We start from the raw sequence: 15850 nt of genomic DNA, 5'->3' as shown, positions 1-15850 counted from the left end.
ACAGGTCAACAAAACTGACTTTCCCATTACCTCTTAGCATACTATGCTTCAACTGCAGAAAGTGGAAACAATGTTATTTAATTTTTTAAGTGACAGGACAGCCAATTTTTCACCACCACAGATATCATTCTAATCTTGCACATATGTTATTCACAGTAAAATTATAATTTTCTGCGATAAATGTTGTACTGTTTTTTTCCCACACAGAAAAATTGGAGTAAAAATATATTCAATCACCAACATCGTTCTTAGTTTGCTATTTCTACACTTCCATCCCTTTTCTCCATATCTACTATAAGTATCCTTTTCCAAGATTATTCTCACTGTTTTCTTGTTGAACGCGGTTAAAACCTGTCTCCCTTTGTGGAAAGTTGGTAAGTTACGTTATAGCACGCAGTAGAAAGAACAGCAACACAAAGAAAGCAAGAAAGTAAATGAAAATCACTTACGGTTCAGGTGTGTACATGGGTTTCGACCCATGTCGAATATATTGTGTGGAATGAAAAACCCTGAATGCCAATCCAGCCAAAAAATCTCGTGAGGACAGCAAACCAGCAACTGGGCGCAAGCGAAAACCAGTGCAAGCTTCATATAAAACAACAAAGGGCAAAGTTACTCGGTGTGATGCTGAAGCCTCATAAGAGGACCGTTTTAAAGTACTGAAGTGTGGAGGTTAGTTTGCTTTAATGAAATTTTATTCCAAAGTCTTTCTTGTTTCACCTTAACTTTTAAACCCTGTTTGAAAGAGATGTACTACTATTTGGTAAAATACTGCAAATTATTTTTATGTAAAAATGCTCCAGAAAAAAATAATCAGTTAATTCCCCCAAAAATATGAGCACCCAACCCATGGTGTGTCAATTAGCCTCAGTTGATGCAACCATTTTTTTTGTAACATGGCATGAAAACATGGCACCCGAATGTATGAACCATATTCAATCATGGTTTTCAGTGTATCTAGATCACTTCATTTATTTTGTGCTGCTGTCTTGATTTGCACCTAGTGCCTGTGCATTTTGGGAACAAAACGTATGCAGTTCTAGCATATTGTTATTTGGACAAATTATAATAAGTGGTTAAAAAGAGATGACATTCTGTTTACAGAGTTTTTGTTCACAATAACTAGGAAGTGAAAAAAACATTTCCCAAAACATTATAAATTTTTGTAAAACTTGCTGTCTAACATCAACTTTTCCCTTCTGCATCACACACATCTTTTTTTTTTTAAACTAATTGCATCACTTACTTTGCAGAAAATTGGAAACATCTTCAAGTTGTGGAATATTATTCTCAGTATATCCACAGTACTCTTCCAAAAGTGGAAACACATGGTTGTGTTCATGGCAAGCATGAGTTGGGTACAAAGTCTTCAGCTCTTTGAACACCGTACCCCATGTTTTTCTTTCCTCCTCCGTGTAAGTCACACAAGGGATTGGTTGCCCACTGAAAATAAAGAAGAATGGTTCCAGGATACGGATGAAATTAAAAGGCACTTATGTTTATATTATTCTTTGCTTCAGGAAGAAGAATGTTAAGAGCCAGATCAAAAATAGTGCTCTATATTATTCTAATTCAATGTAACTATCATTAGCCATATAGGAATATAGCTACATTTTCTTTTGTAAACTAAATGGTATGTCTTTATTTCAACCTACTACTGTATGTAGCTAAATATCTATATATATATTCTGATATCATGGAGTGGTTCATGTCAAACACAACAAAACTCACGAATGCATTAGCATGCATGTCTTCAACATGTCCCTCATACCTGCTATATTCATCCATTTGTCACTTGTCAAATACAACTTGATTCAGGGTCATAGCCATCAAATAAGCGCAATGAGCATGATGCTTTTAGCTTCCTACACATTTAAACATGTGTTTCCCTAGAGCTTTTGTTATTACACAGCTTGTACGGTGAAGCCTTTGATACGAAAGTAGAGAATCGCAAAGGCCCAGATCCACAGAGGTCCGTTAGAAAGTCTATTTTTGTAAAGTACCAAGTGACTTATACACTTCACTCAACAGTCCTTGATATGTTCGTGGAGAGATACCTCCGCATAAAACTGAACACACCTTTTTGTGTTATCACTTTTTCTAGGCACATTTTTGTTGAAACCTTTTGACAACCAGAAAACGTTTCACACTCCGGTGCCACCGGTCATCTGGGATTGGGACAATGTGATACTTTGGGTGTAATGATCAACCAACCCCCCAGTGGCATGAATAGAAGTGGCAGGGGCTCCAATTCCATTCCGATTGCGCTCTGCTCCTAGAAGATGAGCATTAATGGCATGTTGTACCCTGACTTATAGGGCACCTCATAAGGGCAGCAAAAGGGTTAACATGATTATGACATAATGACTCACATCTTGCAGCCAACTACATGGCACTGAAAGGTGCAAAACTGCACCAAATCAAATTTGAGATAAACAAATCGTATGAAAGAGTGGCAAGCATACAATGTTATTACAATGAATCTCAAGATCTACTGACAAACAGAAATGTTACTTTTATGGATTGACCATGTAGGAAGGAGACTCTTTAGTGTCTACAGATTCAGCAGCCTTTACTGCTACTGTTAACACATTGGAGGACATGACTCATGGGATTTTCTACATGGCTTTTGAAGCACGTTATGGCTTTTTGGACAGGATTCGCCAAGCCGCGAGACTTAAACGGCAGTTGCCGTTGGTATGGTGTGTGATACATGGCATGTTAGCTTGATGAACCCCAGTCTCTGAATAGAGCCGCTCTGATAAAAAGCGCATTATCTATTTAACACCCTAACATGTTAATGGATAAAATGACCAGCGCTACATATGCATTTACTAAAATCTCCTGGCTGCAAAAGTGGGGCGCAACCAGTGAAAAAATAATACCAACGCCATATTTATCAAATAAAATGAATCCCAATTAAAGCCATTTAAGTTTTTTCTTTGATAAATCGGATGTAATTATTTTGCATTGAGTTTTCCCCAGTTTTGCAGCCACTAGACTTTACTAAATAACCACCTATACTTGCAATTTCTTCTCTCAGAATCTCCTCGCTGTATTATCTTTGCTGTTTATTGGCTCTTCTTCAGGCCCCCTGAGAGCAGTGAGATTATCACAGTAGACATACTGTTAAGCATCATCAGATTCAATTTGCTATATTGTTTTAGAAAATAAAAACTATTTTTAGAGGGTAATGTACCCTGAAGGTGCTGCATTTTTTTTTTAAAATAAGATCATGTTTTTAATTTGATATGAAGTCAAAATAAAATGTAAAAAATCAGTCAACCAATATTACATTTGGCAATGAAGATAAACACCTGAGTGTTAATGTCATTGAATGTTTAATAGGTTCTACTAAGATTGCAGAAACTTTTTGTAATGTGAAAATGAACGTGTACTTGTTTTATTGTGCATTTTTTAGCTGTCTAGAAGTTGATTTTGAAGTCTATACTTGCAAATAAATTGGTGATTAAAGTTGTACAGGCATACCCCGGTTTAAAGACACTCACTTTAAGTACACTCGCGAGTAAGTACATATCACCCAATAGGCAAACGGCAGCTCACGCATGCGCCTGTCAGCACGTCCTGAACAGCAATACTGGCTCCCTACCTGTACCGAAGCTGTGCGCAAGCGGGGAGATTATAGAGCCTGTTACAAATGTGTTACTTACCTCAGTTATGCACGTATATGACGATTGCAGTACAGTACATGCATCGATAAGTGGGGAAAAGGTAGTGCTTCCCTTTAAGTACATTTTCGCTTTACATACATGCTCCGGTCCCATTGCGTACGTTAATGCGGGGTATGCCTGTAAGTAGCACAGTTGCTGTACTTATAGTACGTGTGTGTATTTCACTATGCACCTGCAGCACATTGGTTGGCTTAAAATTATATAAAAGTAACACCATATTTGTGTTATTTTCTTTATTTTGATTAAATGTCTCGCTGCAGCTGGGTCAGAATTGATAAATGTAATAGATTAAACAGTGGTGGGGGGTGGGGGGAGAACAGGCAGATACTGATTCATTCTTTAAAAAGTGTGTGCTTCAATGTCATTTAAGCCCTCTTGTTCTCTTTTCAGAATACCAGAAGCTGAATTATTCAGTATTCAGAGCCTTTGTAGTAGCATCTGATAATTGTGCACAATTACACTACAAAGATAAAGGGACTCGTTTGAATGTGCTATTTAGTTATGTTCTGACTATCATTTCTATGAATGCCCCAAGTCTAACAAAAACCTTTGAAACACACACTATATATATATATATATATATATATATATATATATATATATATATACATACACATATTAAATACATATATATATATACATACAGTATATATTAATGAAAAAGGCAAGATGGTATCGCATCCACAATATGAAAAGATAAAGGTACCCCAACTAAACCGGCATATAAACATTAATTATTGTTAGCTGGTGGTGCTCCTTGGACGTGGATATAAAAATGCAAAAGAGAATAATCCCATGTTGAGCACACAGGTATACCAAAATTATTACAACATATTATTTAAATACACATATGAATAAAAACAAGTGCAAGGGGGGATTAAAATGTCCGTTCGGGCACCCCACACGAATCCTCAAATATAGTACATCAATTCTTAGAAATTCCTAAGACTGGAAGTCTTCAGTATATTGTGATGATGAATAGTATCAAAAGCTGTACTGTACACGACAGAGCTCAATCCCAGCAAAAATGTATTTTAAATTGGCTATTATAAAGGATGGCTAAAGTGAGAGGGGAAAAGCAAATAGACGGCACAAACGGAGGGAAAATTAGTGCTTCTGTGGTTGGTATAATACATCAATGTCACAAAGCACCACTCTACTATTGAGAAAAACTCCCCATATGAACAAGGGAGAAAACACATCTATCTATTTTGTGATGATAATTATATATGTAAGTGTGTAGTCCATCCAAGTCAGGAGTAACCAGACTGCTAATGAAAAAACTCCCGTATATTGAAGGGAGAAAACACATTCAACAGTATTCTGATGTATAGTGGATAGAAAAAACTTTCCCTTGCTGAGCAGTAAATGGCATAAAAAAGCCTCTCACTATATTGGTCTAACAGCAAATGATCATGAGAAACAGTACTAAATCCAAATAGATGTTAAATCAGGAGTGTAATAGCTATAAGCTATGTGACAATAAGAGATTGGATATCTCATGAGAATGATTAGAAATCAACATAGGAAAACTGTCCCATAGAGTCTAACTGTATGATCAGTCAGATAGACTCAAGTAGCAATCACTGAATACACAAATGCATAAACATTGCAAAAGAAGTATCATGAAGAAGTAGGATATAGATACATGTTTCTCCAGAATTTAGGGGAGAATATGAGGGTGTCCAGCAGATAGATCCCACTCCTACGCGTTTTGACCAGTGTTTTCTTCTAGGAGTGGATCACACATACAAATAATGCACTAATTAATAGTGCATTATCTTTAACTACTTAGTCCGGCGTTATATAGATGATGTAATCTTTGTCTGGGGAGGCACCCCAGATGAACTAGAACAGTTCAAAATATACTTCAATCTAAATTATAGGAATTTACTTTTTAGTTTCAAACATAGTACAGAACGCGTAGGGGCCCATGCACTAAGCGCTGATAAGCCACTTATCGGGGCCTTTTCACCAAATATGCCTACTGCTATTCAGTAAGCCCCAATAAGTCACTGATAAAAGCCCTTTTCGTCAACTTATTTTCAGAGGGAAAAAAAAAACAAACAAGTGGCGCTAAGCCCCTTATCGGCTGATTTTCAAGCTCGTGCAATGCTAGTAGCTCCAATTAGCTTATCGAGGCTAATTGCAGCTCTAGAATTGAGATTCTCTCAAAATCATCCCGCCAGGAAAAGTTGGCAGGAAGGCAGTGAGAAGCTGCCGAGAAGCGGCGAGAGAGGACTTAGAAAAAAAAATGAATTTTTTCTGCATCGGATTGATGCCGAGAGTCTCCGGAGCTGATACCCATTAATATCAGTACCGTAGGCCCCCAGTATGAATCCCATGCAATAAAAATGCATTTACAGGCAACTTCATTACCTTAGTGGCTAACCGCTAAGGCAATGAAGGGGTTAAGGAACAAAAGCAGTTTTATTGGGGGCAGAGGGGGGTGAGTGAAGTGGGTACTTGGTCCTTCATTCACCCCCTCTGCCCCCAATAAACATTACAATATGTACTAACCACCAATACAAAACACATCTCCTATGCCCCCACATACTGTAAAAGCATTTTTTATACATAGGATTGATACCAGAGGCCAGTGGGGGTCCCTGGGTGGTCCCTGTGAGTGTTCGTGGGCCCCCAGGTGGTCCTGCAGGTGTATGGGGCCCTCGGGTGTTCCCACGGGTGTCTGGGGGCCTTCTGGTGGTCCCCGCTGGCCTGCGGTACGAATTCTGTTGCAAAAAAAAAAAAGTGGAATACATTGCAATAAATACACCTCCCCCCCAACACATACAGTATAGTAATGGGCAAAACAACTATTATCCAGATATGGATAATAGCTAATTTGCCCATTATTAAATCAAACATTAGCCAGCCAGCATAAATAAGGTAAATAAAACGTTCAACTTACCCCCTGCCATCATGAAGGGCATCCTCATCAGCATACTGCAGGTCCATGTCTTCCGTTGCCAGAAAGAATACAATAAAAAATACAATCTAATGGCCCCTAACCCCTTAATCACCTTAGCAGTTAATAACCGCTATAGTAATTAAGGGGTTAGCCCCCATCCCACGTTACCCACTCGGGAGGCCTAAGCACTAACCCCAGAACCACTATACCCACCCTGTACCCATTGATTGGTACAGTGGTATATCATACCCATATAATATGGACTTGATAAGCCACTACAGGCATACCCCGGTTTAAGGACACTCACTTTAAGTACACTCGCGAGTAAGTACATCTCGCTCAATAGGCAAACGGCAGCTCATGCATGCGCCTGTCAGTACATCCTGAACAGCAATACCGGCTCCCTACCTGTACCGAAGCTGTGCGTAAGCGGGGAGACAATAGAGCCTGTTACACATGCGTTATTTACATCAGCTATGCACGTATATGATGATTGCAGTACAGTACATGCATCGATAAGTGGGGAAAAGGCAGTGCTTCACTTTAAGTACATTTTCGCTTTACATACATGCTCCGGTCCCATTGCGTACATTAATGCGGGGTATGCCTGTATATCACTCAAGGGTCAAACTAATACAAATAATGAATGGCAAAAATACACAATAATCACATAAATACAGAAGCACTAAACACCCCAAAAATAAAATAACTAAATAGCCTAATAGTACACATCACAAATAATTATCTATTACCAAAATAGCTCAATTATAACAATTATGTTATTCCAAAACAATACAATTAAATAAACAACTATCCAAGTAAACTATTAAACAAACAAAACCACTAGCCAACAAAACAATTAATTAATTTACAACACTAGCCAACAAAACAATTAATTAAATCCAGTAGCCAACAAAATAAATAATTAAAATTGCTAACCAATCCTAAAGTGTACTAAAAACAAGCCATCCAAATTCAAATAAATTTATTCCAAACAATAAACCGAAATAAAAAAAAATAACAATCAATAGAAAACAAGCATTTACCAAAAAATGCATTGTCTGTCACTGTATTTATCTGTCAATCGGCAATGAAAAACATTAAAAGAAACACATTCAATCAAAAAACCTGTAAAAATAAAATTAGATATATTCAATATTTTTTTTGCCTTTAGAAGCGTTGGCCCTCCGAATCTCGGCAATTCTGCAAGCTCTCGAACCGTGATGACATCAAAGTCAATACAACGCCATCCACCTTGAAGATCCAGAACAAGTAACAAAATTCTTCTATTTTCTATCACCGTCTTCTTTCTTCATCTGTCATTATTTATTTATTTTCTATAATGTTCTATCTTTTTTCTTCATCTGTCAATCCAACCTCATGGTAAGTCCCAACGGATGTTGTCGCGTCATCTTCTTCCTGTTAAATGAGACGTCAAGGTCTTATATATGGCCTGTGACGTCACATTTTCAGGTCAGATGGTACAACTCCAATCTGATTTGGATGCTGTATCATGTGCCCGCCTTTATATGTTTCCACAGCAGCTATTAGGAGACATATTCTTCGTGTCTATCATGAGCATTGGTCAGAATAGTCTTGAATATTATAGACAATCATTGCAATATAAGGATGCCGTGGCATATTTTGAGATATGTTTTCCTGCAGGAAGATTTTTTGTTTTTAACTGTTATCAGCCAAGTCACACTCAGTGACGCAGCAATAATGATTATGTATAAATTAAATAAAATCAATAAATGTATACATATTGACTTGTACTAATACTGAAGTAATATTGAAAGTTATATTAATCATGAATATTGGTCTTAAAACATATATAAGGAGAATTAATTCATTAGTATGAGGATTAGGGCTTATTTAGGTTGTACTAATTTGAAGATAGATATACAATTATGGAAGAATAGGTTATTCACACATTAACTGTCACTATTTACAGACAGAGGATGATACACGCACTCAATATCAATGGTAATAGAGGTGGGGTACTTAGCTGCTGGTGCGCTGGTCCTGGGGAGCTCCTGTAGTCCCAAATGTTCCAGTACAAAGAAGAAGCAGGCACACGGTCTTACTCAAAAGGAGGTTTAATATGCCATAAAGTCCAACGTTTCGGCAGTCAAATACTGCCTTTCTCAAGGTGAAAGCTCACCTTGAGAAAGGCAGTATTTGACTGCCGAAATGTTGGACTTTATGGCATATTAAACCTCCTTTTGAGTAAGACCGTGTGCCTGCTTCTTCTTCTTTGTACTGTCACTATTTACAACATACGTACAAATGTCATACAGTCAACGTAATATGTTTATATGATCAAGTTGATATTATGTCATTAAGAGCGTACAAATATATTGGATGTTAATATGTATGTTCTGTTTGTTAGATCTGATGTTTAAGTACCTTGTCATGTGTGTCTCGATATGTGTGGACTTTATACTAGGTGGACATTAATTGAACACTATCAGGAGTTTATTAAGTAAATTATATTTAAAATAATTTACTTATTAAGTAAATTAGAAGTATGGGTATACATATCAGCTTACACTGATCATCTGCAATATCTCTGATAAAGAGACAAAGGTCTTGAAATGCGTAGGGTGATTTTTGGACTCTAAGGGACACCGTAGCTGAATTCGGAGAGCGGTGATGTCATCAGGTGCAGCCCTGCAGGGACAGTTTGATCCCCAGGCGTGCAGCCGTCGATCTGAGATGACACGGAGGAACAGTCGGGAGATTCCAGTCACAAAGAAACCTACTTACAAGACGCAAGTTCGAGGGGATAATTGTAAGTAGGTTTTCAATTTTAACATTGCCTGAGAGTTGGTCCTATCAGGATTCATTGGAGCTTATTATACAACATAGCTCACTTTGCAGCATAATATTTGATTGCAGTATTTTATTGTTTTACTAACCCAATAGATAATATTCTTATGGAATATTATCTTAGCACTGAAGTGTTCAGTCCATTACAATTGTAGTACTGCATTCTCTGGACTAAGTAGTTAAAGATAATGCACTTACTGCCCTGTTTTTGCCTTTATTATCTATATGTATGCTGGAGTGCCGTGAAAATATTCTGGAGCCACGCATCAGCATAACACACCGGGAAGGATCCACGGAAGAACTATCTGTTTGCGGTCCACTTTGGGTTGTCATCTTTGGTGCCATACAGGTCTTTTTTGTTATCATATCCATTCTGGTTGTGGAGAAAATCAGCTAGACTCGCTAGGCAGCCTATCAGACTTCAAAGACTATTGGAATTGTACCATTATATTGTTCACCAATTTATATTATTAGCCCCTTTTTCACTAATTTTCTACTGCAGGATTTATTTGGGGCTATTCAGCTGTGAGGCTTGGAGCTACCAGCAACGCGGGTTTACGGCTGTGGGTCTCTTGCTGCCGGTTCACTTCCTCTCCTTCCGCTGTTCTCTGTTCCCCTACCTGTCATATCGTCCACACTGTCATTGGCCTGATACATCAGCATCTTTGTGTGCAGCGGGCATACATATCCTGGGACATCTTACTACAATTATTTCCCTAATTTCTGACATCACATACCTGTAGTCATTTTGTCTCTATCTACCGCATAAGACTAGAGCATTGGCACAGGGATTGTTCCCACACTCCATACAGTATGTTAAAAACTCACTGTTTATAATTGAAAGCAATATCAGCAAACTCTTTCCGACGGGCACGGTAAACTGCATCAGTGAATCCCTGAAATAAAAGAAACAAAAATGCATTCGTTCTAGATTCTCTATAAAACTACATTGCATACTGCGCATTTTTATATCATTTTGCAAGCGCAATGATTCCCAGCTCCAAAGTGACTACAACCTCACTTTAATGCTTTAGGTGCAGGGAAATAAAGTTATTTGTCCAAGGTCATAAGGAAAGCTGACATAAGGATTCAGACCAGGTGTACGTACTGTAGTTCAATTTCTGTATTTTTATGAAAGCTTAACAGATTAAAGCAAAATCCAAGGATCGCGAACTCCAGTGGTCATAGAACGCAAACCAAAACCATGTTTCTGCCTCTGACTTGGCTTAGGTCCCCTCCTACCACCCCTGATCATCTGATGTCCCACCTGTGGCTTGGAGGAGGATCAGAGTTCAGTGCCCTCAGACAGCTCTACCCCAACCTACCGCAAAACCAATAGAGCAAACCCCCAAAATGTGTAAAGACAAAACACCAGACATCCACCACCGTTAGTTCTTACTATTATTTATCAGCCCATCACAGTACAGTTCTGCTAAATGTAATGAACAGTATCAGCATTGTAAACTGCAATAGAAAGGCTTCTTAACAAAAAACGTGTACTAGAATATTGTTTATTATGTCACAATGGGGGTTTATTTATGGGAGTATTTCTGGTGGGAAAAGCAGCTTTGTCAATGTAAAGACTCTCACTGAGAGCAAAGTGATCTATTTGGTAAATCTGCTGCTGCTGAGCTGTGAAAATCAGATGAATAATACCTGCTCTATGTGGCTTGTATAAATACAAAGGAACAAAAATGTTGGTGCACTGTGCATGCAGATTGTTAGGGAGTTGAAATGTGTAAACTATTTTTGCAATTTTGTGGGTTTAAAAAACAAACACAAAATGTTGCCCTGTCACCCTCCAATTTTTCACCAATTTCGCTAGTTTAAAAAAAACAAAAACTAGGTTACATGATCAATGTTATCTGCATATTAGACATGTGACATTCCTGCACACGGTGAAAATATGGAAAACAAAATCACAGAAAAACTGCAAATGTTGCTGAGTTCTCGAACTTGAGTGCACAGTTCACCCATTTATATTAGACAGGGGACATTTCGGATGGCTATAGCCTATATTTACCATTTGGAAAGTAGCACTTTCAGTCCAGGCTTTCAGGCTGACTAATTTATCCCAATTGAATACGGACCTTTAATTTCAAGACCGTCCCATCTTAATTTGCCAGCTCAAATCCACCATCCATATATCCCTCCCTCCTCCTTCTCTTTCTCCTTTACATGTTCTCTTTATTATGGGACTAAATATAGTTATTTTATTATTATTATTATTTATATAACGTGCCAGCATATTCCATAGCGCAGTACAATGAGTTGGAGGATGCAAAAAAACAATAAAATAACAAACATTAACATACATTGTTACAGTAGATAAGGAGGGCCCTGGGTCAAGGGGCTTACAATTTATAAGGAAGGGTAAGGGAGAACATAGGGTACAGGGGACAAAAAGGTTGGTATGTTTCGGATTGTAACAGAGCAGCTGTAACATCAGCGAATGGCTCACACCCTTTGGCTGCCACCAAAGGTTACGGCCTTTGGGGCGATACAGATGTGGGCTGAAGAGGTTGTGAATGAATTCAGCTCTGCTATGGAAGTCTTGCAGTCCAGAGCAATAGAAATTCAAGAGGGCGGGGCTGACGAAACACATTGCAAGCAATCCCTGATCTTAACCCTTAGAACGCTGTTTCTGTGCAGATGGGAGGAGCCTTTCAGAAACCCTTTCAGATGCCCGCCTTTGGGGCGACGCAGATGTAGGATGAAGAGGTTTTTATTATATATACTAAAAGGGGGGGGTATCCCCCACCTCTTGTTGGTGTCTATGTTTGTGCCACATATACTCACACTATCTGTAAGACACACACTGACACACGGTATTAGTTAGCACATTTGTACTCCATAAACATTTCACTCTCTACACCTACAGTAACCTACAGTATAGTAACACATCTGTGCTCCTATCTGCAGCCAGGACCAAAATCATGGAGAAAAACTGCCTGTGATAAGAGATCTGCAACCAGGTCTCCACCATCGGAGTTGGAGCCTGTTTTCCAGAGAACTGCAAAAGGCGGTTCTCCGACATCAAGGGCAGGAGGCCGACAGCCTGTGGCATGCATTGAGGGGGTCCCCCCAGACCCCTTGATCTAAACCTCATAGAAGAGCGGCTCAGCTCCATCCTAGTTCTGAGGGGATATTTGGCTTGCCCGGAGACATTGGGCACAGTGAGTCTGACCCTGAACAAGGTCAGTACCAGATGCATAGCTTTAGCCCGGGCAGCCCGGGAAAAGCCCAGGGGCCGTGCTTTTGGGGGGCCGCTCTCCCCCCGTCGGCAGCCCGGACCCCTGCCTGCACATTCATTCCCTGCAGAGGTCGGGAAGCACAGAGGGAAATTCCTTCCTTTGTAGGTGGGCGGGGCCTGGGTCAGGGGGCAGGCCCCTGAAATGCAGTAGGGAGCACAGAGGGGAAATTCCTTCCTCTGCAGAGCCTCCACAGGTGGGCGGGCCTAGGTCAGGGGGCGGGGCCTCGAGTAGTGCAGCGTTGGACTGGAGCTGCAGCCTGAGAGACAGGCTGGGAAAGGTGGGAGGGAGGGGAAGAGTTAAATCACAGGGATAAAAAGACATGAAAGGGAAAGGATACAGGAAGGAAGAGACAAAAAGAGAAAATGAAGTACAAGAGAGAAATACATAAGAGGGAATAGAAAGACATGAGAGAGAGAGAGAGCAGAGAGCAAAGAGAGAGCAGAGAGAGAGAGAGAACAAAGAGAGATCGATCAAAGAGAGAGAGGGGGACAAGAGAGAGAAAGCAAAGAGAGAGAGAAAATAGAAAAGAGAGAGAGAGCAGAGAGACAAACAAACACAGAGAGAGAGAAAATAGAGAGAGCAAATAGAGAGAGCAAGAGAGCAAAGAGAGATTGAGAGAGAGCAAAGAGAGAGAGAGAGCAAAGAGAGAGAGAGAGCAAAGAGAGCGCAAAGAGAGAGTGAGAGCAAGAGAGAGAGAGGGCGCAAAGAGAAAGAGAGAGAGAAAGACAGAGAGCAAAGAGAGAGAGAGAGAGAGAACAAAGAGAGATCGATCAAAGAGAGAGAGGGGGACCAGAGAGAGAAAGCAAAGAGAGAGAGAGAGAAAAGAGAAAAAGAGAGAGAGAGAGCAGAGAGACAAACAAACAAACAGAGAGAGAGAGCAAATAGAGAGAGCAAATAGAGAGAGCAAGAGAGAGCAAAGAGAGATTGAGAGAGAGCAAAGAGAGAGAGCAAAGAGAGCGCAAAGAGAGAGTGAGAGCAAGAGAGAGAGAGGGCGCAAAGAGAGAGAGAGAGAGAAAGAGAGAGAGCAGAGAGATAGAGAGCGAGAGAGACATGAGGGAGCCATTAATTTTTTTTTTGCCCTGGGGCCCGCACATGTCTAGCTACACCATTGGTGAGTACTATGACATGATTCATGGTACAGTACAAAGGTTTTATGGCCCAATACCCTGATTCAAAGACGGGTCAACACAATATTCAATTATGTACATTACTGCGGAATCACATACAAACTGATGACATCATAAGACATGTGGATGTTCACATTTAGCCAGTAGTGCACCTACATTCACATAGTTTGTAAGGGAACTTGTACACTTACATAAATAAATAGATGCTATTGCACTGGATGATGAAAGAGAGTGCATAACAAAATGGCATGGTATGGTTGTAAAAAAAAAAATTAAAAAAGAGAGCAAATGTCAAATAGCAGACCAGTTTTACTATATAGAAAAATATAAACAATTTATTAAAGAATCAACGTGTCTCTGTAAAATTACACCTTCATCAGGACTGGTGTCCTATTCGATTTTTAGTTACATTTGCAGCAGCAGGACGGCAATGAATGTGTACCCAGCATCTGCAATTCCTGTTGGTGTGCATCTCCACTCTCTAGTAGCTTAAGGCTATGCACAGGGGTTGTTATGAAAATACAATATCCTATACAGTTATTGCTTACAGCCATTACTATCATTAATTGTCAGTGTATTGATCATGTGAGCACCAAGTTTATTGAATGAAAAGCTTTAAACAAACATCTTTCAAACATATTGACTAAAGGGTGTGCTATGGTTTTAAGGTTTCAAACTCACATTATAAACAATGTCAGTTGTACTTCATCAGTTTTTGCAAACATGAATGAATAATGGGCCTATATTCAAGAACAATATATGATTAGACCATGCAGTGGACACTTAAATCGTTGGATTAGATTACATGTAATTCTATATTCCTATCCTCACATCTAAGTAGCAATATTTTATCTTAAATCCTATCTGTTCACATCATTAGCAGATGTTGGCGAGGCCATAGATGTGCTTTTGCTGCCAGAGGGGCATTTCAGGTCTTCTGCAGGGGCTAGAAGTGTCCCATCTTTAAATAGGCCCATTTTAAGTGGAATACAATATGGTTAAACAGGGAATACTAGACCTCGAGGCTCTGAACAACATCACCAGTAACATCTGCTGCCAAGATTCCTGCTGTGCACTTGCACTACTGTACATGCCCATTTTTCATTGTTAGGTGTGAGAGGAATTGCCACATGTTATGTTTTAACTGTATACAGTACTCTTCATACTACATGTAGCCCCGGTAAGAAATGGGGGCTAAATATCTTTCTCCTACTGGTGTAAGTCCTGTTAAGGGCAGGCTGCCAGTAGGTATCATGGGTTTTTCCCCGCTTCAAGCCCTGCCTTGAGTGATGGAGGCAGGCCCCTGACTCTGTATGCAGGCCTGAGACAGAGGGGAGGTCCTGCTGACATCATGAGGGGTGGGGCTGTCTAAAGTCAGTTCTGCAGTTCCTGTAAGTGACAAGTAGTTCTGTCCTGGGAGCAGAGAGTGCTGGTGTGTCTGATCGGAGAGGCCATGGTTAGAGTGACACCTGTGATTGGAGAGGAGGCAGAAGACCAGCCTGTTTAGAGCTGATAAAACTAAGTGGACCAATACCCCTCACCCTTCTCAAGGGGTGAGGGGGGGAATCTTGCCTCACCCTGAGGGTATACCCTAGGGGTGAGTGTCGGGGGGATATTGGAACCCCATACAGCCCATTCTGCAGGGATACAGCTTGGAGGAAAAGGAGAGGAGGTCAATATTCTGTACACTGCATATGGACTGCTGCTGTGCATGAACTGCTGCTGTGTGCTGTTGTAAGGACAATAAAGAGACATTGCTGTTTTATACAAAAGAGACTGTGTGTGAGATTGGAATCTCTCGCCCTGGGACCAGGGCTTCTCTGGGAGGATTCCAGCCTATTCCCTAGGTTGTCGCCAGAGATGGAGGTGCTGCACCACCACCACTAAAGATGAAGGCATATACCCCAGAAGCCTGTCCCTGTTATCCCCGATACTACCGCGGGAGACTCAGGCCGTCCTGTTCCTCACAGGGATGCACCACCAACATGCATGTAGCCAGCCCTCACTACACCCTAGAGGTCCAATCTGCGACCG

The 15850-nt window shown here is 40.1% G+C and overlaps 1 protein-coding gene across 1 annotated transcript in view; it reads right to left on the bottom strand.

Annotated features, from left to right (window-relative positions):
* The window catches only part of PAH (phenylalanine hydroxylase), a 95697-nt gene that overhangs the window by 11526 nt on the left and 68321 nt on the right, over positions 1-15850 (bottom strand). Inside the window, exons 5-7 of the mRNA XM_075600612.1 lie at positions 10264-10331; positions 1247-1443; positions 450-585 (exon numbers count right to left, since the gene is read on the bottom strand). Of these exons, the coding sequence (XP_075456727.1) occupies positions 450-585; positions 1247-1443; positions 10264-10331 (401 nt within the window). The remainder of the gene's footprint in view (positions 1-449; positions 586-1246; positions 1444-10263; positions 10332-15850) is intronic.

Source organism: Ascaphus truei, chromosome 5 (assembly GCF_040206685.1).
Source record: "Ascaphus truei isolate aAscTru1 chromosome 5, aAscTru1.hap1, whole genome shotgun sequence".
Lineage (NCBI taxonomy): Eukaryota > Metazoa > Chordata > Amphibia > Anura > Ascaphidae > Ascaphus > Ascaphus truei.
The sequence above is the reverse complement of the archived record's forward strand: the minus strand, read 5'-3'. Positions and strand labels throughout refer to the sequence as shown.